At 38.5% G+C, this 23,732-nt stretch overlaps 1 protein-coding gene across 1 annotated transcript in view; it reads left to right on the top strand.

The window, feature by feature from the left end:
- The window catches only part of LOC124805079 (3'-5' RNA helicase YTHDC2-like), a 306,102-nt gene extending 286,187 nt beyond the window's left edge, over positions 1 to 19,915 (top strand). The window contains exons 23-24 of the mRNA XM_047265510.1: positions 7,164 to 7,454; positions 17,407 to 19,915. Of these exons, the coding sequence (XP_047121466.1) occupies positions 7,164 to 7,454; positions 17,407 to 17,724 (609 nt within the window). The 3' untranslated portion in view covers positions 17,725 to 19,915. The remainder of the gene's footprint in view (positions 1 to 7,163; positions 7,455 to 17,406) is intronic.
- The last annotated feature ends 3,817 nt before the right edge of the window (positions 19,916 to 23,732 follow it).

Genomic DNA, 23,732 nt, shown 5'->3' with positions numbered 1-23,732 from the left:
ATGAAATAGGAGGTATGATAGTGTGTGAAGACTTTGACAGAGCACTGAAAGACCTAAGTTGAAACAAGGCCCCGGGAATAGACTACTGACAGCCAGTCCTGACTAAACTCTACCATCTGGTGAGCAAAATTTATGAGACAGGCGAAATACCCTCAGACTTCAAGAAGAATATAATAATTCCAATCCCAAAGAAAGCAGGTGTCGATAGATGTGAAAATTTCCGAACTATCAGTTTAATAAGCCATGGCTGCAAAATACTAACACGAATTCTTTACAGGCGAATGGAAAAACTGGTGGAAGCCGACATCGGGGAAGATCAGTTTGGATTCCGTAGAAATGTTGGAACACTGGAGGCAATACTGACCCTAGGACTTATCTTAGAAAATAGATAAAGGAAAGGCAAACCTATGTTTCTAGCATTTGTAGACTTAGAGAAAGCTTTTGACAATGTTGGCTGGAATACTCTCTTTTAAATTCTGCAGGTGGCAGGGTAAAATTTAGGGAGGGAAAGGCTATTTACAATTTGTACAGAAACCAGATGGCAGTTATAAATAGTCGAGGGGCACGAAAGGGAAACAGTGGTTGGGAAGGGAGTGAGACAGGGTTTGGCTTATCCCCAATGTTATTCAATCTGTATATTGAGCAAGCAGTAAAGGAAACAAAAGAAAAATTCGCTGTAGGAATTAAAATCCATGGAGAAGAAATAAATACTTTGAGGTTCGCTGATGTCATTGTAATTCTGTCAGAGACAGCAAATGACATGGAAGAGCAATTGAACGGAATGGACAGTGTCTTGAAAGGAGGATATAAGATGAACATTAACAAAAGCAAAACGAGGATAATGGAATGTAGTCAAGTTAACTCGGGTGATGCTGAGGGAATTAGATTAGGAAGTGACATGCTTAAAGTAGTAAATGAGTTTTGCTATTTGAGGAGCAAAATAACTGATGATGGTCGAAGTAGAGAGGATATAAAATGTAGACTGGCAATGGCAAGGAAAGCGTTTCTGAAGAAGAGATATTTGTTAACATCGAGTATAGATTTAAGTGTCAGGAAGTCGTTTCTGAATGGATTTCTATGGAGTGTAGCCATGTATGGAAGTGAAACGTGGACGATAAATAGTTTGGACAAGAAGAGAATAGAAGCTTTCGAAATGTGGTGCTACAGAAGAATGCTGAAGATTAGATGGGTAGATCACATAATTAATGAGGAAGTATTGAATAGAATTGGAGAGAAGAGGAGCTTGTGGCACAACTTGACTAGAAGAAGGGATCGGTGGGTAGGACATGTTCTGAGACATCGAGGGATCACCATTTTAGGATTGGAGGGCAGCGTGGAGGGTAAAAATCGTAGAGGGAGACCAAGAGATGAATACACTAAGCAGATTCAGAAGAATGTAGGCTGCAGTAGGTACTGGGAGATGAAGAAGCTTGCACAGGATAGAGTAGCATGGAGAGCTGCATCAAACCAGTCTCTGGCCTGAAGAACACAACAACAACAACAACAACAACAACAACAACATGATAATAAATTTAAAAAGCCCGCAGATAAAACAGCAGATTAAAGAGTACAGTAAAGTGAACATTCTGGCAGTGCAGTAGTCTTGTCACCTGAGCATTCATGAGGAGCATGACTCAGATGGATAGTTTTGGTGACAGGAGTAAATCCCCCTATCAATGCTGGCACACTGTTAGGCGTGGAATGCAGACAGATGGTCAGATAATCTGAGGGGATGGTTAACCGAAGGTTGGACAAGTAATGTTCTACTGTATAGGCAAGAACATGATTTGTCAGAGCACATTACGTTCTGCCAGTCAGCTACTGTCCATGTCCAATTGTTTCTATCCCATTGAAGATGCGCAGCTTTTTGTGCCTGTGTGAACAATGGCCTCTTGCGAGGTAACAGACGCCAAATGTTCATGGCATGCAGTTTCTGTTGAAATGTTCTTTCTAACAGATTGGGATGGGCGTTATTCGTTTCCTGCATCCATTTATGTTGGGTTGGGAAGTGATTTCAATTCACAAGCTGTGAAATGTATCACTAGTCCCTCTCAGTCAGGATCTATTGCAACCACAGTTCTGGCATCATGGTTGGTGGCCCTGTGTGCTACACCATTGCTTTCAGACAGGTTGAACAGTTTTCTGTGAAACACCAACAAATCCAGCAACTTCACGCAGCATATGGCCATGTGTATAGCAAAACAGGATCGCCCCTTTTTGCCAATCTGTCACATGCTTGTATTTGCCCATGTTAACTATAACATCTGCTTGAAACATAAATGTCTCACTGATTGCTACTCCATTATGCTCAAGTGTAAAACTCAGTCGCGCCACCATGTGTAAAGGCTTATTGATTCATCTGTGCATGCACACTCGGGTGATTAATTTTTTGTCCAGTGAGCTTATGATGAGCACCATAAAAAAATGCAAACTTCAGCATATGAGATAAATGGTTTAATTGGTACACTACAGTGCTGTTTTGAAATTAGTGCTACTTTTAATGCTCTAGTCAATCTTGTGATTTTTTTAAAATCCATTTACTTGTACAAACAAAGGCCCACCAAGGGTGAATGGCTGCAGAAAGTGCTGCCTGCAAGTCTAACCTACACAAGTGTATAAGTTGTTTCAACAAGTTGATCCCACCTCTGAGACTACTACTTGTGAATGAGTTGTGGATCTTTAGAAGGGAAGAATGGACAAAGTCTTTGATAGAAGACCCAAACTGCTTGAAGTCACTAATACAAAGTATGTTTGTTAATTTTTGCACATTAGGGCAAGGAGCCCATATTATATACATCTGCTTCTACAGTGATTCATCCATAAGGGTTCGAAATTCCCTGAGTTGTTTACTATTACAAGGTACACATGTGTAATGTGGCAAGAGAATCACTGTGATCTCAGAAAAGAAATTTGCAGATGGTGGTTGTTGAATTGGTGAATCAGCAGTAACAAAAACTTCATGTTCTTAATTAATTTGTCACTCTGCTTGTGAAAATTAAACTTGAGCAGTAGAGAATACTTTGTTTAATTTAAGGTGTGTGTGTCTCAGTATCTCCTTGCACATCTGGAAGGAACACGACCAGCAGGCTGCATCTGAGAACCAGAATATGATTTTTCACATGTAAAATTGTCACAATTGAAATTACACATGCAGCCAAGACCTGCAGACTGGTTATCCAGATAAGATATGGCTGCTTCAGCTGTTCAGGTTGTTGAAGGAACTACAAACATGTCGACACCACAAGATCTTGTTCTTTATATTAATAACTGAAACAGCCCACAAATCTCATCATGTGGCAGAGGGGTAGGATTGGTCTAGACAGCGATTTTTTACCAAGCTGAAAGTGTCTGCAACTATACAGAACTGGAAGAAAGGTAGTCAATTGTCTGGAAGTATTAACATGAAAATATTAAAGTACCGTGTGAGGTGGTGAATGTAAGAGCCCAGTTGTTTATTTGAGTCACTGAGTGAAGCAAATTGTAGTGAAATGGATGTCCCACTGACTGCTGCTGCTCTAATGGCAATCCAACAGTTGATGAAGGCCCTCTAGTTGTTATTTTTAATGTTTCCTATTGCTCTTGTTGAGGCAGCATTAGGAGCTACTGCCAGTGTTGCTGCTGAAATACCACATTTACCCGAATATGAGATGACCCTGAATATAAGGTAACCCCCCTTTTTTTTTTTTTTTTTCTTCAAGAATCTCCTTGAGAAAAATTTATTTTTAACATATTCTGACTAATCAAAAATACAAGGGATCTGTCTAAAAAGTCGACATTACATTACAACCATTCTATCAAACAATGGAAAATCCAGGATGGAATATACAATATTAGAGGTGGAAACTTGCTACTCACCATATAGTGGAGATGCTGAGTCACGATAGGCACAACAAAAAGATTCACATGATTATAGCTTTTGGCCATTAAGGCCTTTGTCAACAGGACACGCACGCACGCACACACACACACACACACACACACACACACACACACACACACACACACACGCACACACACACACACACACACACACAAATGCAGCTCGCACACACATCTACAGTCTCAGGCAGTGTGGTTTCAGTTGCCTGAGACTGCAGACATGTGTGCGAGTTGCATTTGCGTGAGTGTGTATGTGCGTGTGTGTGTGTTATGCCTATTGTTGATAAAGGTCTTAATGACCGAAACCTATAATTGTGTGAATCTTTTTGTTGTGCCTATCATGACTCGGCATCTCCGCTATATGGTGAGTTACACCCATTCTACATTTATGCTATTTATTGATTGTCTACATTTTGATAATACAGGGAGAAATAAAATTAACAAAAAGGAATTGCTTACACCAATTTTTGTGTTCACTCCCTTTTTTTGTTTACTTAGTCTGTCGTCTGTTGTACCACTATTTTTTATCATCATCATCCTTACAGCACATCCGTGAAACTTATATCTCTGTTGTCACCAATATTTGGCTATCCTTCTGAATATGTTGCAATTTCTGAGGTTGTGGCTACTATGGGATATGAGAACAGCAGCCTATTTTTCTTAACACACAGCAGATTTTGCCTCCATTCTGACATGAGAATGTTACAATGTCTCTTGCTTCCTAACATATCATCTGCCTGCTGCTCTCTCATTGGTTTTGTGAAACCAGCAACTTATACATCCCCAATCGTTCCCATCACACCTCATGGTCAGTGTCGACAACATTGCTGCATGAAACACATAAATACGCCACTGGCCCCCATCAAGACTTTTAGTGTCTCCTGCAGAAATGTAAGCTATTGTTGAATACCTGTCCAATTTTAAAGTCAGTTCGATTCTGAGTGCATATGGATTCAAGCAAAATCTAGTTTAAACGTGGTAAATGTTATTACAAGCTATAGTATACATTCCCATGGTAGGCTGCATAACAAAGTTTCTTCCTGCTCAAACTCCCCTCCTCACACTGATCGTAGCTATAAACCAAGCTGGATCACTGTTCCCCTTCCAACTTTCCGTAGTGCTGTCCTGGAGCAACAGTGAAATATGCACAGCAACATCTTCTAGGGTGCAGGTCATATGTAATAGTAGCAACTAATATGTAAACAAACGATCGCAGTTCTTAAACTTTCGCTCATCCCGTGATCTAGTGATACCTGTTCGTACTGTGTCTTTATGTTGTAATTTATTCTCGAGACAGCAATTACAGTCAGTTTAATACAATTTATTTCATTTGTTAGTCCTTTCATTCTGGATTATTTTCCTTCTTGTTTTATCTGAATGTCATCATCTTGTTTGAAAGCTGTTTAAAAGCTGGTAGCGAGTCTCTCCAGTATTCTGATACATGTACAGTGACTAAATTTCTCATTTGTAACCCACTTGGTAAATCACTAGTTTCTCGTGATGAAATAAAATATTGACTTGGTTCAGAATCAAGAGGTGGTTTCTGAAGGACAAGATTTTCACCTTTGAACCTTTACTTAAAAACCATCACAAATGTATTTAGTGTACAGTATCCACACATGTATGTGAACTTTTATTGCATACCTGTTCAGATACAACAAAAGTTTGTGAGTTTATAGAATTTAGTGTTATGTCCTCATGTGTTCCACAAAATTGTGAATTTTTAAGCAGTGCATTAGATTGTTGCAATGGCTAGTTCATAGTTTCTCGCTTATCTCTTGCACTGTCACTCTGAGTCAAATGTCCCATGATTGTTCGAACAAGGTCAATACTGTATTGAGTGCTTCAGCATTTCGGGAAATATCGAACCTATTCAAATGCAAGTATTGTTTGATTTGCCCTACACTTCAGGGCTGTTCAAAATGATGTACAAAACCTCAGTAACCGAGCGAGGTGGCGCAGTGGTTAGCACACTGGACTCGCATTCGGAAGGACGACGGTTCAATCCCGTCTCCCGCCATCCTGATTTAGGTTTTCCGTGATTTCCCTAAATCGTTTCAGGCAAATGCCGGGATGGTTCCTTTGAAAGGGCACGGCCGATTTCCTTCCCAATCCTTCCCTAACCCGAGCTTGCGCTCCGTCTCTAATGACCTCGTTGTCGACGGGACGTTAAACACTAACCACAACCACCACCACCACAAAACCTCAGTAGCCAAAGCTTCATCTGGAATTGTAAGATGAATCCAATAGTAATCCGTTAATCAATATAAAAACTTTGGCCTCAGCAGCAGCAGTTTAATCTGCAAATATAAGACATAATATTTTTCGAATGGTGAGTTTTGTAAAAAACCTCGTCTTACAATCAGGTAAATACAGAAGCTGTAAAATTCTTAATTTCATTATTGATTGCAAAAAACTCTGTGGAATACGTAAAAACAGTGTCACTTCTCTATATCTTTATTTAGATTGCGAAACAAACTTTATTCTAGAATGATCACTGTAGGAAAACTCTGCACAATTTTGAGTATGTTCTCTATGCATTTGTAATTTTTGCTGTCATCACTGGGAAAAAATTGTATCTCTGAATCATCCAGGTGTATCGGGACATATGTCTGTGTCCCATTTCTCCTATAAGACAGTTTTTATAATTGTATTTTTTCATCATCTCCTCCCACTTTTTCTTCCACCCCCCCCCCCCCCCCCCTTTTCCAGTTTTTCTTTCTATTTTGTGACTATATTAATCTTTCACTTCTAGTTTTTTTTAAACCCATCTTACTTTTCACTCGGGCATTTATACCTTCATGTTTGCTTTCCTTCCTTCTCACAATTGCTACCTGTGAATTTAGGGTCTGCGAATCCTGAAAAGCCTCATCCTATTAAATTCTTCCTCACTTTTGTGGCACGATATTGATGTGAAGTTTTGAATGAGAGGAAAAGCTTCCTCCTTCATCCATCAGGAATGTATATCCATATAAATTCCAAGCCAATTGAATAGATGTATCTTTCACAGATTAGTGTCACCATGTAACAAATGCTTCCTAGAAAATATTTATATACTGTATTTGAAGGAAAGATTATTAGGTGCTGTCACTGAGTGGCTACCTTTTCACAACTGAACTGGACTTCTGCAGTGTGTGTGGTGAAACTGTGGGTATTTTCTTTCTATTTCACTGTGTAATCATGGACATAGTGGCTGTGTCTACGAGGAACTGTGAGGGACAAGACACTTATGTTACCTGCATCTTTTAGTTCTGTATGATGCAGTGCAACCTTGTATTTTACAGGAGGGCAAGCGTGTCATTCTGGTGTTCAGCGTCCAGGGGAGTGGTCATTTTCAAGGGTATGCACGATTGTTGGGTACAAGACCTGTTGATCCACCTCGAACAGGAGCCCCTGCAGATCCCTCTGGTGACTGTCAGCCACTACCAGAGATTCATGAACTTGGTGGCCCCAATATGGGGCAGCCATTGCCTGTTGAATGGCTGAAGAGAGCTAATGTGCCATTCCAGGCAACCAGGCACCTGCTCAACCCTTTCAATGAAAACCGGCGGGTGCAGACTAGTCGTGACGGCCAGGTAGAACTACATTCATAATTTATGTGCATGTGTCACTAACATGGAACATCTTGGATGTTGAAAGGGAAATTTTCAAATGCAATATAACTCGTCTTACTCCTTGGTGTTGCTTGTTATTTCAACCAAGTTCCCCCTGATTCATACCCCTTTCTCTTTATCTTCGCTTGTCCATCCTTCTGTACTCTCCATTCCCAAACTGTGTGATTCCTTTGGTTTCTTTGTCTCTATGCTAAATATAGGGGAAAAGATTATTATCTAATGTTGTGTTTTCTCTTCTCCTAACGGTGGCTATAGAGATGTTCTTTTGAAATTAGATTCATGCACTTCACTGTTAATATTGTTATACAGCTGTGCTAGTATTTTTATTGCAGTAAGTATGAAGAAACTATTACCTTCATAGTTTCATAATGGCTATTTCATTCACTTGAAAAATGTTGCATTGAATGTATATTCCATGTCATATTATCATAACAGATAGTCAAAAGCTTCAGTGCCATATTTTCTCCAATGAAGAACTCTGTCCTATATGTTTTATGCTGATTGATTTAACTTGCTTGCATTTGTATTGAAAGATTCCCCACAGTAGTAGATTGCCTTTTTTGTTAATCTATTGCTGAACTTAGCTGCATTAATCTCTACAGTTAACTGTTATTTTTAATATTTCCAATAAGGGAAGAGTTTTAGAAAGAAACATAAAGCATGAACAGTATACATTTCTAATATGTTACCTCAAATCCTATGACTACAGAATTATGATCTGAGTCAGTAGGATGTCAAATATGAAATGAATGCAGCATTGTCTTTTCTATAATGGCCTTTGAAATGATTATAAGCATTATAGAGAGTGTTATAAATGCTGTAGAAGAAGTGAGAAGAAAAAATTAGTGTTTAAGGGTGGAAGACATGATGGATGGGTACTACAGTTTTGTTTAGTTTGTTGCTTGTAACTTTGACTAGTTGCCATAACAGTTCATTACAATTTATATTCAAGTTTATATTGAAATAATCTCAGACATAATAGAAAAACTTCCCCCAATATCATCTTCTCTCAACTACTTAGATAGTAAACTCCTGGCAACACATCATTCGATTCTGTAATTCACCTAGCTTCAGTCTCCAGTACCTTCTGCCCCACTCCCAATTTCAGTCATTCTGCACTCACACCTTCCTCTCCATCGGTTACCTCTTTTTCTCTTCTATCTCCCGTTCCCAATCCATTTCACTGCATGCCGCACACAAGTCCTCCCGCCTACGCTAGAGTGAGCTCACCAGTGCCACAGTCCTTTCCCATGTCCTTGTTGTATCCATCGGCCACCCTTCCATCTTGCCTTCCCTGTAACTGTTTCCTACCCTTGCCCAGCCCTTACCTCAGTCAATTTGGAGTGCCAGCACAATGTAGTCAGCAGTGACAGTATATATGTGCAGGTATGTGTGTTGTCTGTTATTTTTGAAGGAAGATTCATCTGATAGATTAGAAATATTCTAACTCTTGTTTATATGCCTATTGATGGCTGAGCTGCTTCCTGTGTTCAAAATGGCCATTTCATTCACTTACAAAATGTTGCAGTGAATGCATATTCAGTGTTACATGCACAAATCCTGATGAAATGAGATTATTGCCATGTTATTGTGAAAATATTTCTTATAAATAATAAGAAACTTCAAACATATTAATTCATGAAAGGATAAACTTTATAGGAGTTACTGGAAGTGAGAAAAATTCGAAAGGTGATATGTATTTAGAAAATTGTATCGTGCCATGCAGGCAAACACCCTTTTTACACTTTTCAGTGGACTGACACCAAAAAGTAAAAAATTTAGAAAAGCAAAGAATACACAAGAAACTAAAATGAATAAATTACTCTTACTGTCATTCTCGTTGTTGTTGTGGTCTTCAGACCTGAGACTGGTTTGATGCAGCTCTCCATTGCTACTCTATCCTGTGCAAGCTGCTTCATCTCCCGGTAGGTACTGCAGCCTACATCCTTCTGAATCTGCTTAGTGTATTCATCTCTTGGTCTCCCTCTACGATTTTTACCCTCCACGCTGCCCTCCAATACTAAACTGGTGATCCCTTGATGCCTCAGAACATGTTCTACCAACCGATCCCTTCTTCTAGTCAAGTTGCGCCACAAACTCCTCTTCTTCCCAATTCTATTCAATACCTCTTCATTAGTTATGTGATCTACCCATCTAATCTTCAGCATTCTTCTGTAGCTCCACATTTCGAAAGCTTATATTCTCTTCTTGTCCAAACTATTTATCGTCCACGTTTCACTTCCATACATGGCTACACTCCACACAAATACTTTCAGAAACGCTTTCCTTGCCATTGCCAGTCTACATTTTATATCCTCTCTACTTCGACCATCATCAGTTGTTTTGCTCCCCAAATAGCAAAACTCCTTTACTACTTTAAGAGTCTCATTTCCTAATCTAATTCCCTCAGCATCACCTGAGTTAACTTGACTACAGTCCATTATCCTTGTTTTGATTTTGTTGATGTTCATCTTATATCCTCCTTTCAAGACACTGGCCATTCCGTCCAGTTGCTCTTCCAAGTCCTTTGCTGTCTCTGACAGAATTACAATGTCATTGGCAAACCTCAAAGATTTTATTTCTTCTCCGTGGATTTTAGTAGCTACTCCGAATTTTTCTTTTGTTTCCTTTACTGCTTGCTCAATACACAGATTGAATAACATCGGGGACAGGCTACAACCCTGTCTCACTCCTTTCCCAACCACTGCTTCCCTTTCATGTCCCTCGACTCTTATAACTGCCATCTGGTTTCTGTACAAATTGTAAATAGCCTTTCGCTCCCTGTATTTTACCCCTGCCACCTTCAGAATTTAAAAGAGTGTATTCCAGTCAACATTGTCAAAAGCTTTCTCTAGGTCTACAAATGCTAGAAACTTAGGTTTGCCTTTTCTTAGTCTGGCTTCTAAGATTAGCCTCTTTATATTGGATAGATAAACAATCTACTCACCAAGCAGCTGCAGCAGCAGCAGAACACACATATAAAAGAAGGTTTTAATGAGGCAAACTTTCTGAGCCTGTGGCTCCTTCAAGAAGAAGCGTTGAGGGGGAAGGAAGAAGGTTGAAGGATTTTGATTTAAATGTTACCTATTTATAAAATCTGAAGTAATTAATTGTTTTCATTTCTTTCTAATAATAATTAGCTCTACTTTCTCCAGAGTGTAGAAAGCATGAAACACATTATCATCACCTGATGCACCACCAATGTACTGCCTCAAAATGCCAATAGCTTCCATAGATTCTCTACTGCTCAGTACAACACAACTGGTTTTTGGCCACCATTTTCATCATCGTTTTCACCAATCATCTCTTTCTTTCCTTCTTCAAAATGTTGGCACCTCTGAAGTGATGGCTGAAGCATCAACACTGACATACCCTTGAAAACATAAACGATGTGCCTATTACAGAAGGCTCTATAGGCTCAGACAAATCATCTTCCAGTGGTTCCTGTGTGTTTTCTGTGAACTTAAATCCTGCTTTCGTAAAAGGGTTAGAAATAGTTAAACAAGTCACATCCATCCATGCTTTGGCTACATAATGCATAGCACACAAAAGTGTTATAGTCTTAGATTTTGGGTCCATGTCATTATCGTGCATAAATATGGCCTACTGGACAAGAATTTTTCTATATTTCCATTTAAATGAATGGATGATTCCCAGCTCAGACAGTTGACACTCACTCGTCAATTTGGAGGCAGTAACACTAACTCAATATTTCTGAGCTGCAGATTGTCAGGGCATACTGGACAACTGTCACGTAGCAGCATTATTTTCCAATTTTTTGCCCCCATTTTAGCATCCAGTGCGTGAATGATGGATGTGAAGATGGAACTGGTCATCTGTGCAGTGCTGTAGGAATCATAATTAGTAGGCAGAGTTCTCACATTTTTAAACACCTTAGCTTTTTCAGTTTACCAGTTAGACCGATCAGCATTGACCATAAGTAAAATGGTTATCCCACTGTAGTATTTCTCACTTATAATACATAAGATAGTTTAAAATGATTTAAATTTAAAAAAAAAGAAAAAAGAAAAAAAGGTTTTACTTGGTAATATGTTATAAAAAGATCAGTTTCATCAAAATTAAAAATATTTTTTTGATCGTAGTCTTTAAAGATATTTTGTAGTTCTTTTTTCCATTGGTCCTCAGTTCCACTATAACCACTTACAGTTTCACCACACAATTGGTTTTAAACAATGTCACAATGAGTTTTAAATCGATTGAGCCAACCACTTGATACTGTGAAGTTCGAGGCCCCTGTTTTGCAGCAAACTGAAGTGCCTTATCTCTCAGTATGTTGCCATCAAGTGGAATTTCCGACACTCTCATGCTAACAGACCACTTTGCAATGAGTTTATCCAAACAATCATACACTATGTAAGTATCTGGACACCCTCAAAAACATATGTTTTTCATATTAGGTGCATTGTGCTGCTACCTACTGTCAGGTACTCCATATCAGCGACCTCTGTAGTCATTAGACATTGTAAGAGAGCAGAATGGAGCACTCTGCGGAACTCACGGACTTCGAACGTAGTCAGGTGATTGGGTGTCACTTGTGTCATACGTGGAAATGTGAAGGGACACATACAGCACAAAAGCGTACAGGCCAGCCTCGTCTGTTGACTGACAGAGACCGTCGACAGTTGAAGAGGGTTGTAATGTGTAATAGGCAGACATCTATCCAGACCATCACATGGAAATTCCAAACTGGACGATTGAACAGTTGAACAGTGGAAAAATGTTGTGTGGAGTGACAAATCACAGTACACAGTGTGGCGATCCGATGGCAGGGCGTGGTTATGGCGAATGCCCGGTGAATGTCATCTGCCAGCATGTATAGTGCCAACAGTAAAATTCATAGATGGTGGTGTTATGGTGTGGTCGTGTTTTTCATGTAGGGGGCTTGCACCCCTTGTTGTTTTACATGGCACTATCACGGCAAAGGCCTACATTGATGTTTTAAGCACCTTCTTGCTTCCCACTGTTGAAGAGCAATTCGGGGATGGCGATTACATTTTCAACACAATCGAGCACCTGTGCATAATGCACGGCCTGTTGCGGTGAGGTTACATGACAGTAACATCCCTCTAATGGAGTGGCCTGCCCAGAGTCCTGACTGAATCCTATAGAACACCTTTGGGACATTTTGGAATGCCAACTTCATGCCAGGCCTCACCGACCGATATCGATACCTCTCCTCAGTGCAGCACTGCATGAAGAACGGGCTGCCATTCCCCAAGAAACATTCCAGCACTTGATTGAACGTATGCCTGCGAGAGTGGAAGCTGTCATCAAGGCTAAAGGTGGGTCAACAGTATATTGAATTCCAGCATTGCTGATGGAGGGTACCATGAACTTGTAAGTCATTTTCAGCCAGGTGTCCAGATACTTTTGATCATATAGTGTATCTCCCAAGTGCCATCAATACTATTTGTTAGAATTTAAACCACATCTTTACTACACCTGTATAGTCCGATTGGAAGGAGTGGAGACTCTCATAGGAAGGCATCAAGTGTGTGTTTATCTGCTTTTTTAATTACATGTTATTTTCATTTATTTTTGATGGGTTTTGTTGTTACGTTATTTAGTCTCACAAAATTCCTGTATCCACCATGATGCTCCTTATTTGCTCACGATTATTTGTTGCAAAGAGGTGAACGATGTTTTTGCAATCATTTTCGCTTTGAGTGGGCTTGTGAACTAATTGGCTACAATAATTTTCTGAGAAAGCATTCAGAACGATTTCAGATGATGTTTTATGCTTACCCCCAACTTTAAGCACACATGAATATGAAGAGGGTAGCTTTTCTTTCAGACATGTCCAAAAGAACAGCTACCATCTTCATATAGTTAAGGCTAACCGGCCATTGACCTTCTGTCCAGATGCGCACGCATTGCCTGAACTCTTACGGGACTCGGTAAAATTGTCTGCCGCGAGTAATGAGTGTAATGGGCAGGGGCACTACGAATGTAGTGTGTGGACATTAAGTTGGGAATGTGGGTCTCACGGGGAGCATGCAAGGGATAAATCCCTGCAGTCACCTTATCCTCTGTGCCCTTGGTGGCTCAGATGGATAGAGCGTCTGCCATGTAAACAGGAGATCCTGGGTTCGAGTCCCGGTTGGGGCATACATTTTCAACTGTCCCCGTTGATGTATATCAATACCTGTCGACAGCTGAGGGTCTTGATTTAATTGTCATTTCAACTTTAAACAAGTATTTTTGCCAACATGTCAAGGGTAGAGTGAATTCACCAGCAACTATAATTGTATTTGAAAGGAGACTCAAGTTTTCTTCTCGCATCTTACATTTTCAGATGTGTAATTATTTGAATTTGAATAATCTTAGAGACTAGGAAATGGTGTATGATATTCTGCTTTCATACTCTGGAGGTGATAATGTTTCTGATTTAGAGGGAGTCCAGAAGCTAGTGAAGATCTGCTTGACTAAGACATCTCTGTCCCAAAGATCTAATCTTCAATCAGTCAATTAAATGTTGGTGTTTGCTCTTGGAAATCAAAAGAACCTTCTCAATTCATACTGGGAGAAGATGTATCACACTGAGAGAACATATACTGAAACAGAGTAATGTCAGACAATAGCCAGATAATTCTGTTTCTCTTGTCTTCTGCAATCTCTTCTCTTGCAGCTCAGCTGATGAAAACACCACACAAAAGAGGAATTTTTTGTTGTGCACATCCCAGGGAAGTTAGAAGGGACTCAAAAAATTATTAAAAAAGTGAAAAATTGAAGAGGAATGAATTTAAATTTGAGAATGGAAGTTATCTTAAGTTGTGAAATCGGTGAACAACCAGCCAGAAACTTTTCTCATCACATTACAGGATCCAAGGGAATGCATGGCTACCATAGACAAAGCAGATATGGTACTACAGAAAATATCAGTTGCTCCTTTGTAGACTGAAAGCATAACAAAATTATGGGAAAGTTGGAACAGTTTCAGCAATTATGTGAGAAATGCGAAATGAAATGGCATTGTGTGAACTGGCGGCACATGATTTTTATATTTTACTATAGAAAGCAATCAAGTGGCAGAGAAATTGAAGTGGGCTGTCATTTTGATTTCACATTGCCAGGCTACTGATAGAATTTTCCTCTAGAAAAAGCCAAGGCAACAGGTTTATAACCCTAGGAGAAAAGGCAAATTTCCCTGATGTGAAACAAGAAAGTGTAGGAAACTACCAGCCTAGAAAGTGCCAAAACTGTAGCACAATATCATCTGAAAAATGAGCATACTATAGATGAACATCATTCAGATCATGTCCCACCATTTAGAAAATTTCATAGCAAATGATTTTGAAGTTACATATTTTTAAAAGGGGGCGGCACGCGCACCTGTGTTTGTGGAAAATATAGGAGTTGCTTAATTTCTTCCCATGGGACTAAATGGGGTACTAGATTAAAGCAATGGTGTTTACCAGGCTATATGCTTTTCTTTCCCCAAATGATTTTGTGTATTAACAAATAGCAATTATTAAACGTACAGGAAAAGCAGCTGATCTTAATATTATATGTGGATATTCTTTAAAAACAAAAACAGCCATGATACATAGGAAAAGAGCTGATTTGAGGAAGAAGCATAGTGGAGTATTTTGACGGATGCAAAAGCACCAGGGGGAGCAATTAGGGAACGTAAGCTTGAATATCACATGGCCAATAATTCTGTTGTCATGAACATTTCAGTGTAAAAGCATCTACAAAGAGTGTTCAAGACGTAATGCAGCACATTTTTTTGTGAAAACAGGTTGGTTTTTGTTTTTCAACATGATCTCTGTTCAGTGCAACCGTACGCCACCTTACTGGGAGGGCCTGTATACCTGTATGGTACCACTCTAGTGGTCAACATCAGAGCCAACGGCTTGCTGCATGAATAACTTCCCTATCAGCCGTGTACTGCTTCCCGTGGAGTGCATCCTTCATTGGGCAAAACAGATAGAATCAGAAGGTACAAGATCCAGGCTGTAGGATAGATAGGAAGAACATTCAAATGAAGTTTTGTGAGCACCTCTCGGGTGCGCAGACTTCTGTGAGTCCATGCATAGTGAAGGAGAAGTTTGTTCACATTTTTGTGATAACGAACAAGCAAAGTCATTTCTTCTGTATCCTGAGAGTAGCGTAATACACTTCAGAGTTGATCATAGCACCACGAGGGAGGCTATCAAACAGAATAACCCTTAAGAGTCCCAGAAGACTGTCAACATGACTTTACTAGCTGAGGGTGCAGCTTTGAACTTTCTCTTTGAAGTAGAGGTGGTTTGCCTCCGCGCCATGGATTACTGTTTCGTTTCCGGTGTGAAGTGATGAAACATTGTTTAATTTCCTGTGGTGATGTTCAACAAACAGATTGTCATGATCAGCCTCGTAAAATGCAAGCAATTCTGCGCGTATGGCCTTTCATTGCTCTTTGTGGTCTTCTGTTAGGCAGCAAGGAACCCCATGGGCACACATCTTTGAGTTTCTCAACTGGTGGATGAATGAGAGTGCCCACACATTCCAACATCGCATGAGTCACAGCAGTGTGTGGCCAGACAGCCTGCTAGGGATCGGACAGTTTTGCACGACCTTGTTGCAATGATGACGGACATCTTGCCCAATGACTCACTGTGCTTTTGTTCACTGCCAAGTCTCTGTAGACATTCTGCAAGCAGCTATGAATATCTGCGATGCTCTGGTTTTCTGCCAAGAGAAACTCAGTGACAGCTCTCTGCTGCAGCACATCTCCATTACAGACGTCATTTTGAAGGTTATGTACCGTTCCGCCACCTATCAAAACAACATGAAACTATAGGATCTGAAGCAGGCATATTGCACAATGTCCCATAACAAATTCTTCCCTTTTTCAACTGAAATTGGCTGAGAAAAAAATGTGTTAAATTACTCATTGAACAGTCCTCATAGATTACATTTGTTGTTGGTGTAAAACATTCCTTCCTGTGTCTAGTTATTTGCTTAGTAACCGTAGATGCATTTGCACTCTGTCAAATTGAAATGCTGTATATAATTTATTTCATTAGGTTACGAAATGGGTGCCTGACATAAGTCACATTATTCTACAATGTGTTCCCGGAGATTTGCGCACATACCAGTGGTTTTATAGCAATGTCCCATGTGACCTCTGTTGATGTATTATGCTGTTGATCATTTATTTATTTTTGTTTGAACTCTGCACCACTTTTTTTTTTTCACCTACAGTTTCTAGATTTTCTTAAGATTATGTTGTCAGGCTTTATAGGAAATAAGTCAGCTACAAACTGCATCTGGGATAGTAGCCTATCTTTGGCAGTGGGATTTGATGAACAGTGTCACCACTAAGAAGCGAATGTTTTAAAGTAAAATTGGCCATTCCTACAATAACATTCAAGCTGGTACTAGTATCATGAAATCCAAACTGAAATTTTAAAGACAGCTGCACGAAATAGATACATTTTCAGTATCTAAACTCACTCCTGCATTATTCTTACTGTTGATTAAATCTAAGTAGAATGAACATTGATTTTAAAATAATTACACAGATGTGATATGTATATTACACATTGTATCAAAAGCAATGCAGAAAAACTGTAGTCATAATCAAGGTGAATGAAACAAAGGAATAGTGACATGAACATGAGAGTTACTAAGTAAAACCACAGACAGTTCTGTTCGATTACAAAGGCAGGGCGTGGTGAAACAAAGATAAAATCTGAATATGAAATGAACCAAAGAGAGTGTTAATGCTATATGTAATAATAATGAAGAAACAGTAGCAGTATTGTGTTGACATAGTGCAATATATTAAGAATATTATCATTAATTACACTGTGTTACTGTTAACAATGGTGCAGAAAAATCCAGTGTATCTGTGTACTTTCTCTTATTGTCATTATGCTTACTAGCCTACTCTTCTTTCTTCTAGGAGATAGAACCCACAGTTGGGGAAGAACTCTGTAACCTTTGGGACCGAATACCGCCATTCATCCATAAGTCAATGCTTTCAGCTCGCCAGCAACTCCCTCATCAGCAACAAGGGCAGCATCAACAACCACATCAGCAGCAACAACAACAACAACAACAACAACAACAGCAACAGTTACAACAAGGATCTAATTCTACAATTCTTGGCAAAAGTTTCCATCATGGTCGTCCCATCCGTGGAAATTTTTCTTATGGTGGATATAGTCGTGGAACAGGTTTCCATTATTACAGTCCTCGAGGGGGACACCATAACAAGTGAAAGACTGTAATGCCCTTTTTTCAAAGTCAAGCAAGTATAATATATAGTTTAAAATGGACACAGATGTTCTTGATTCTTTTATGTCACTGCTGGTGTTCTGTAGTAAAGCGAAGTGGGTGTCATCAGCATTTACCATAACTTTGCATTCCAGGCAGAGTTGATAGTGTTCTTGGATGTTTGTAATGAGATGATAATTCTGTGTCTCTCTTTCTTCGTGCCTTATGAAGTGTGGTGTTGTCAATATGCGACATAAAACCTATTGTTAGATGAAACAATCTTTGATGTGTTCCTGTATTCCCCATCTGTGTTTTTTAGTCACGTGATGCTTCTCTTCATTTTGCTTTGCATTATTTCTGTTGCTAAAGTGACTTTTTATTTGTAATTTGTTGTTCATTTTATACAAAGGAACAAATTGAACAGACAAGTCATCTGCACTTAGGTTTTTGGCAATATTAACCTAATCCCACGACTGCTCATTTTACTCGAAAGTGATTTATTTTATGTTCATCTTCACTGTATCAGTTTGCTTTTTATTTCTTTGCATTTGTAAAATAATAGCGTTATTCATTGTGGTTTTAAAGCAAAATGTAGAGGAAAAACTTTCCTTTATTGTTTGGAACATTTTTTTTCTTTTTTAGTGCCAAGTGCTGCCTAAACAGTCATGAGTGATAGCCAGTTTGTTTTATTTTGTGTATTAATGGCTAACATTTACATTCAATGTAAAGATATTAAAATACCCCACATAACAAAAACATGAATTTTAATGCAGGAAGATTTTGATCAAGATCTTTATAATACAGGGTATCCTGTTAACATTACATATTGATCATTTTTGAGCACAGTTAATGATTATAGTGTGATCGTTTGTAGTTACGTAAATATTACTATTCCATTATAACATATGATACTTGTGGCTTAAAACAGGTGTTTCCTTGGACAAGATTTTTATGTTGCTGTGCCAGTGAGGGACTGTATAATTAGAGTAATTTGTTATTAGTACCAAAGGCAACAGTTTTTAAATAGCTCGCATTGTTTCTTTCCCAAATAATTCTTACACTTCCCTGTCCGTGCAAGACTAAACTGAGTTAGATTTTACAATCTGATTTTAAGACGTTGCATGAAAGTGTCTGTAAATGTAGAATATCCATGACACTATCATTTGCTTACTGTTTCAGTCAAATATACTAATGGTTGAAGTAAAATCATAAGTGAAGAACATAAAAAAATAATTACTCACAAATCTGGAAAGAATTACAACTGCCATTTCAGAACAGAAATAAGAGTTGTAGTTATTTAATACTACAGTTTGAGATGTTTGTATGTGTGTTTTGTTAGACAGAGGTGGAAACAATTTAACCAGCAGATTCAGGGCATGAGGTACAACACTGTTCCAACTCTAACTTATTCTTGACCAAAATGTTGGTTTCATCGTTGTCTGGGTGAACAATTCAGATGTAAAGATGTGAATCAGTATTCCACTTACAAACAAATTGTCATTATTTTTAACTTCTGTTTCTGGAGGATGTGAATAGCATATGACATAAAAATCCATGTGTAGTAGGAACATTTATCCATACAGTAACTGTTTGTCATTTGCACCATCATTGTAAACTGATCTAATCTAATCTGAATAGTTTCCATGCCTCATTTAACTCATATTCTCATACATATAACATTCACAGCTTGATGAAAATTTACAATCCAAATTTTACTTCTGTTATCAGATAAAATGCATATGTTCTATCCTGATTTCTAATGGAACATGCAAGCTACAAGATTTGAAACTACCAGTTTGGTGTCAGGAAAACTGTGACTTTTTGCATGAGTGTGCTGCAAATAATGCAATGTTAAGGAAGTGACAGAGAGGAAGCTCTTAAGATGTGTTTTATTTATGTAAAACACAGTTAAATGGTACAAATATGCAGTATTATTATTGTTATATCATTTATTTTGAGGTATGACCTCCGTTCTTCCTTAGGTAGTGATACTGATAACCCTTTTGAAGTGTAATAACGCTGGTAATATTAATGAAGTTGTTATCTACTAAATGTTGATCTTAATTACTCTAATATTATTTAAAGTCACTACATGTGCTGTAATATGATTTGTTTACTTTCACATTCATCATTGCATTGTGTTGGAAATATTCACCTAACATGAAATAAAAATTTTATTACCTCTGTTTTCTTTATTTGATGTTTGGAATTTATTTTACATTGCAGTAATTCATTTTATTTGAGATTATAAATACACATTGGAAATTGGTATTTTACAGATTGTTTTAATAAATATAATTAAAGAGCTGAAATGAACTAGAAACACTTCCACATATTTGTTGCCTCCCCCATCAGTTACATATCCTACTGCACCTGCAGAACATTTTGATTGATTTCAGCAGGTTTGTAGCACTGTTATAGTTACATAATTCTTGTGTTATTAGATGAAAAAGTGTTGAATTAGGTGCTTCATTGAAAGGTAAGGAAGTGGTGGCTTTGTGTGGAGTCTTATGTAAGGATGTGGACTGTCTTAGTTTACTGTTGAGAGGTGCAAGTTTTAGACACATCTATCTAACATACTAGAAATTTATCAGTTAGTGATATATATGCTATAACATAAATAAATGACTTCGTAAAAAAAGTGGAAATTTTAGGAAAGAGAGTGTACTGCCAGCCACAAATGGTCCGTGGGGCATTTATAACGTACTTACTCCATTTTTATTTAATGGTTTTTATCACCCTTGAAGATACTGTACTGACCTCACTGCTTGCCTCCAGGAACAGTGTTGTACCTTTTTATCATCTAATTATCTTTGACCCAAGCTGCTGCAAGATCTCTCAGGGTTTCACCACCTTACATTTCTAGGTTGACTCAAGGAGACATGTTCTCTTGGGCCTTCCCATTGTCATTGATCTGGCTCAAAGATGTTAAAATGTGTGAGCCATGTACGTCTTCATGCTTTGAGCTTCTGGGTGGTGTTCAGTTCTTAGTTTTTCCTCCTTCTCCAGCATCAATACCTTACAGTGAACCAAAGATGTTCAGAATGATTTTCTACTATGAAATTGATGGATTGTGGTCATATGTATTTGTGGTCTCAGCTCCATATTGCACACTGGAGTTAACTATTGTGTTATAAACTTTAATTTTATTGTATGCGGTTAGTGCATGACATGGGAATCATTTCATGCTTTTGAGTGCATTAATAATTATTTGTTTTATTTTAAGCTTCAAGTTGTTGCATTTGTTGAAGCAGATGCACAAGTATCTAAAGCTTGCTACACATCAATTTGCCCTTTAGGATTCTGTAGCATTTATCAGAAAAGCATACTCACTTCTGTCCGCTGAACATTGATTTTCATGCCAGGTTTTGTGATTTATACATTAGATTTCTAATTGTCCCCACCATCTCAAATGTAGACTCTGTCAAGGCTGTCACGTTAACACAGGGATTCTCCCATTTGTCTTTTCACCTATTCTATTTCTGTTCATTTTGTAGAGGGCTTTGCCAAGCAATCTATTGAAAAGTGTTGGGAAATGACCTCACCATTGACCTGGATGCTACTTTATAACATTCAGTTCTTCCTCCATTAAAACAAATTGTTTCAAACCTGTGGTTATGTAAACTGATCAGATGTTAATCCCTTCTATTTCACCTTTGCTCATGTCACTGTAATGCAAGCTATATCATTGCCCCCTGGACATTGTCATATGCTTCGAGAAAATCAATAAATTTTGCCAAAATTGGTTCATTAAACTCCCAGTACTTCTCTCCTTGTAATTAGTAGCAGACACACAGTTGATCTCCTTACCCAAAATCTTTCTTTGTGTAGACGCAATTATAGGTGATTTCTATTCATCTGAAAATTTCTCCTGCACCTATATCAGCTTAAAGACATTATTTGATTCTCTCTGTAGCCACTGTCCTTTTGTTTTCAACATATTCATCTTTGGTCCGTTTATCAATCACTGCTCTCAAAATTCCATCAGTGACAAACTTCGTACTCAAACTCAGTTTTATGCTCTAAATCTGGGAAACTTTTGTGGGTCCTTCGCACTAAGCAATTCCTCAAAATATTTACATAATTTCATACTTATATTTACATACGTCTGTTGACATTTCTTATTAGCTTTATGCTCTGGAACATTTGTGTGTTGTCATTCTTTTCACTCATTCCCTCTATTATCTGTATCAAGTCCACGGACACTTCCTCTCATCACTGTGTCACAGTCTAGCATCCTCTTGTCAGTGTGTCAAATCCTAGCATTCACTCTTGAATATTTGTCTCTCTTTTTGGATCTTGTCCTTTCATCTAAGACTTACCGCTTCTCTTATCATAGCTGACCATATAACTGACCATTTGTCTTTGATGTTCTCGCCACCTTCCTTTCTGTCCTTTACAGTAAAAACCTATTTCTGACATTTCACACAAATTGCTGGACTAACCGTGGATCAGTAAGTTTTTCCATTGTCTGTTGAATACCTCCACTCACATATTACCAATGACTACGAAATGGTCAGCATCAGCATCTGCTCCCCTGTTGTTATTGTTGTTGTTGTTGTTGTTGTTGTTGTCTTCATTCCTGAGACTGGTTTGATGCAGCTCTCCATGCTACTCTACCTTGTGCAAGCTTCTTCATCTCCCAGTACCTACTGCAACCTACATCCTTCTGAATCTGCTTAGTGTATTCATCTCTTGGTCTCCCACTACGATTTTTACCCTCCACGCTGCCCTCCAATACTAAATTAGTGATCCCTTGATGCCGCAGAACACTACCAACCGATCTCTTCTTCTAGTCAAGGTGTGCCACAAATTTCTCTTCTCCCTAATTCTATTCAATACCACCTCATTAGTTATGTGATCTACCCATCTAATCTTCGGCATTCTTCTGTAGCACCACATTTCGAAAGCTTCTATTCTCTTCTTGTCCAAACTATTTATCGTCCATGTTTCACTTCCATACATGGCTACACTCCATACAAATACTTTCAGAAACGACTTCCTGACACTTAAATCTATACTCGATGTTAACAAATTTCTCTTCTTCAGAAACGCTTTCCTTGCCTTTGCCAGTCTACATTTTATATCCTCTCTACTTCGACCATCATCAGTTATTTTGCTCCCCAAATAGCAAAACTCCTTTACTACTTTAAGTGTCTCATTTCATAATCTAGTTCCCTCAGCATCACCCAACTTAATTTGACTACATTCCATTATCCTTGTTTTGCTTTTGTTGGTGTTCATCTTATACCCTCCTTTCAAGACACTGTCCATTCCATTCAACTGCTCTTCCAAGTCCTTTGCTGTCTCTGACAGAATTACAATGTCATCGACAAACATCGAAGTTTTTATTTCTTCTCCATGGATTTTAATACCTACTCCGAATTTTTCTTTTGTTTCCGTCACTGCTTGCTCAATATACAGATTGAATAACATCGGGAAGAGACTACAACCCTGTCTCACTCCCTTCCCAAGCGCTGCTTCCCTTTGATGCCCCTCAACTCTTATAACTGCCATCGCCCCTGAATGATCTGATTTCAATAATGTTCTTCTTGAACCTCATATCTATCAGCATGTGAGATGCTTGGTATGTTGTTGATCAGGCAGGTAATTCGATATTTCTTTATCAGTATGCCTGTGAGGGACTGTCAAGCTAATTAAAAGATTGAGGCTTGTTATGTAATCAATTAAGCACAGTCCGTCGTCATTTGTGTCTACAACTCTCTTCAACAAAGTTAAGTGCAGTGGGTAACAACAAGTAATAGAAAAATATCATCATACAGATACTAAAACACAATAATAATAAAATGTCTTAGAAAATGAGAGGCTGCACAAAATTAAGTAGAAACTAAAAAGATCCAGTGGAAAGCTTTGGCACTGGCAAATATGGGAGAATGTTACCAGACATCATGTGTAGCCCCAGCAGTAGAGTATGAAGGAGGTGGTATTACAGCATGGTGGTGTTTCTCATGCTTAGAGTCCTGTCCGCAAAGACGTTAGTACATTTTACAG

Source organism: Schistocerca piceifrons, chromosome 7 (genome assembly GCF_021461385.2).
Source record: "Schistocerca piceifrons isolate TAMUIC-IGC-003096 chromosome 7, iqSchPice1.1, whole genome shotgun sequence".
Lineage (NCBI taxonomy): Eukaryota > Metazoa > Arthropoda > Insecta > Orthoptera > Acrididae > Schistocerca > Schistocerca piceifrons.
Note: the sequence above shows the minus strand (reverse complement) of the source record. Positions and strands in the feature narration are given on the sequence as shown.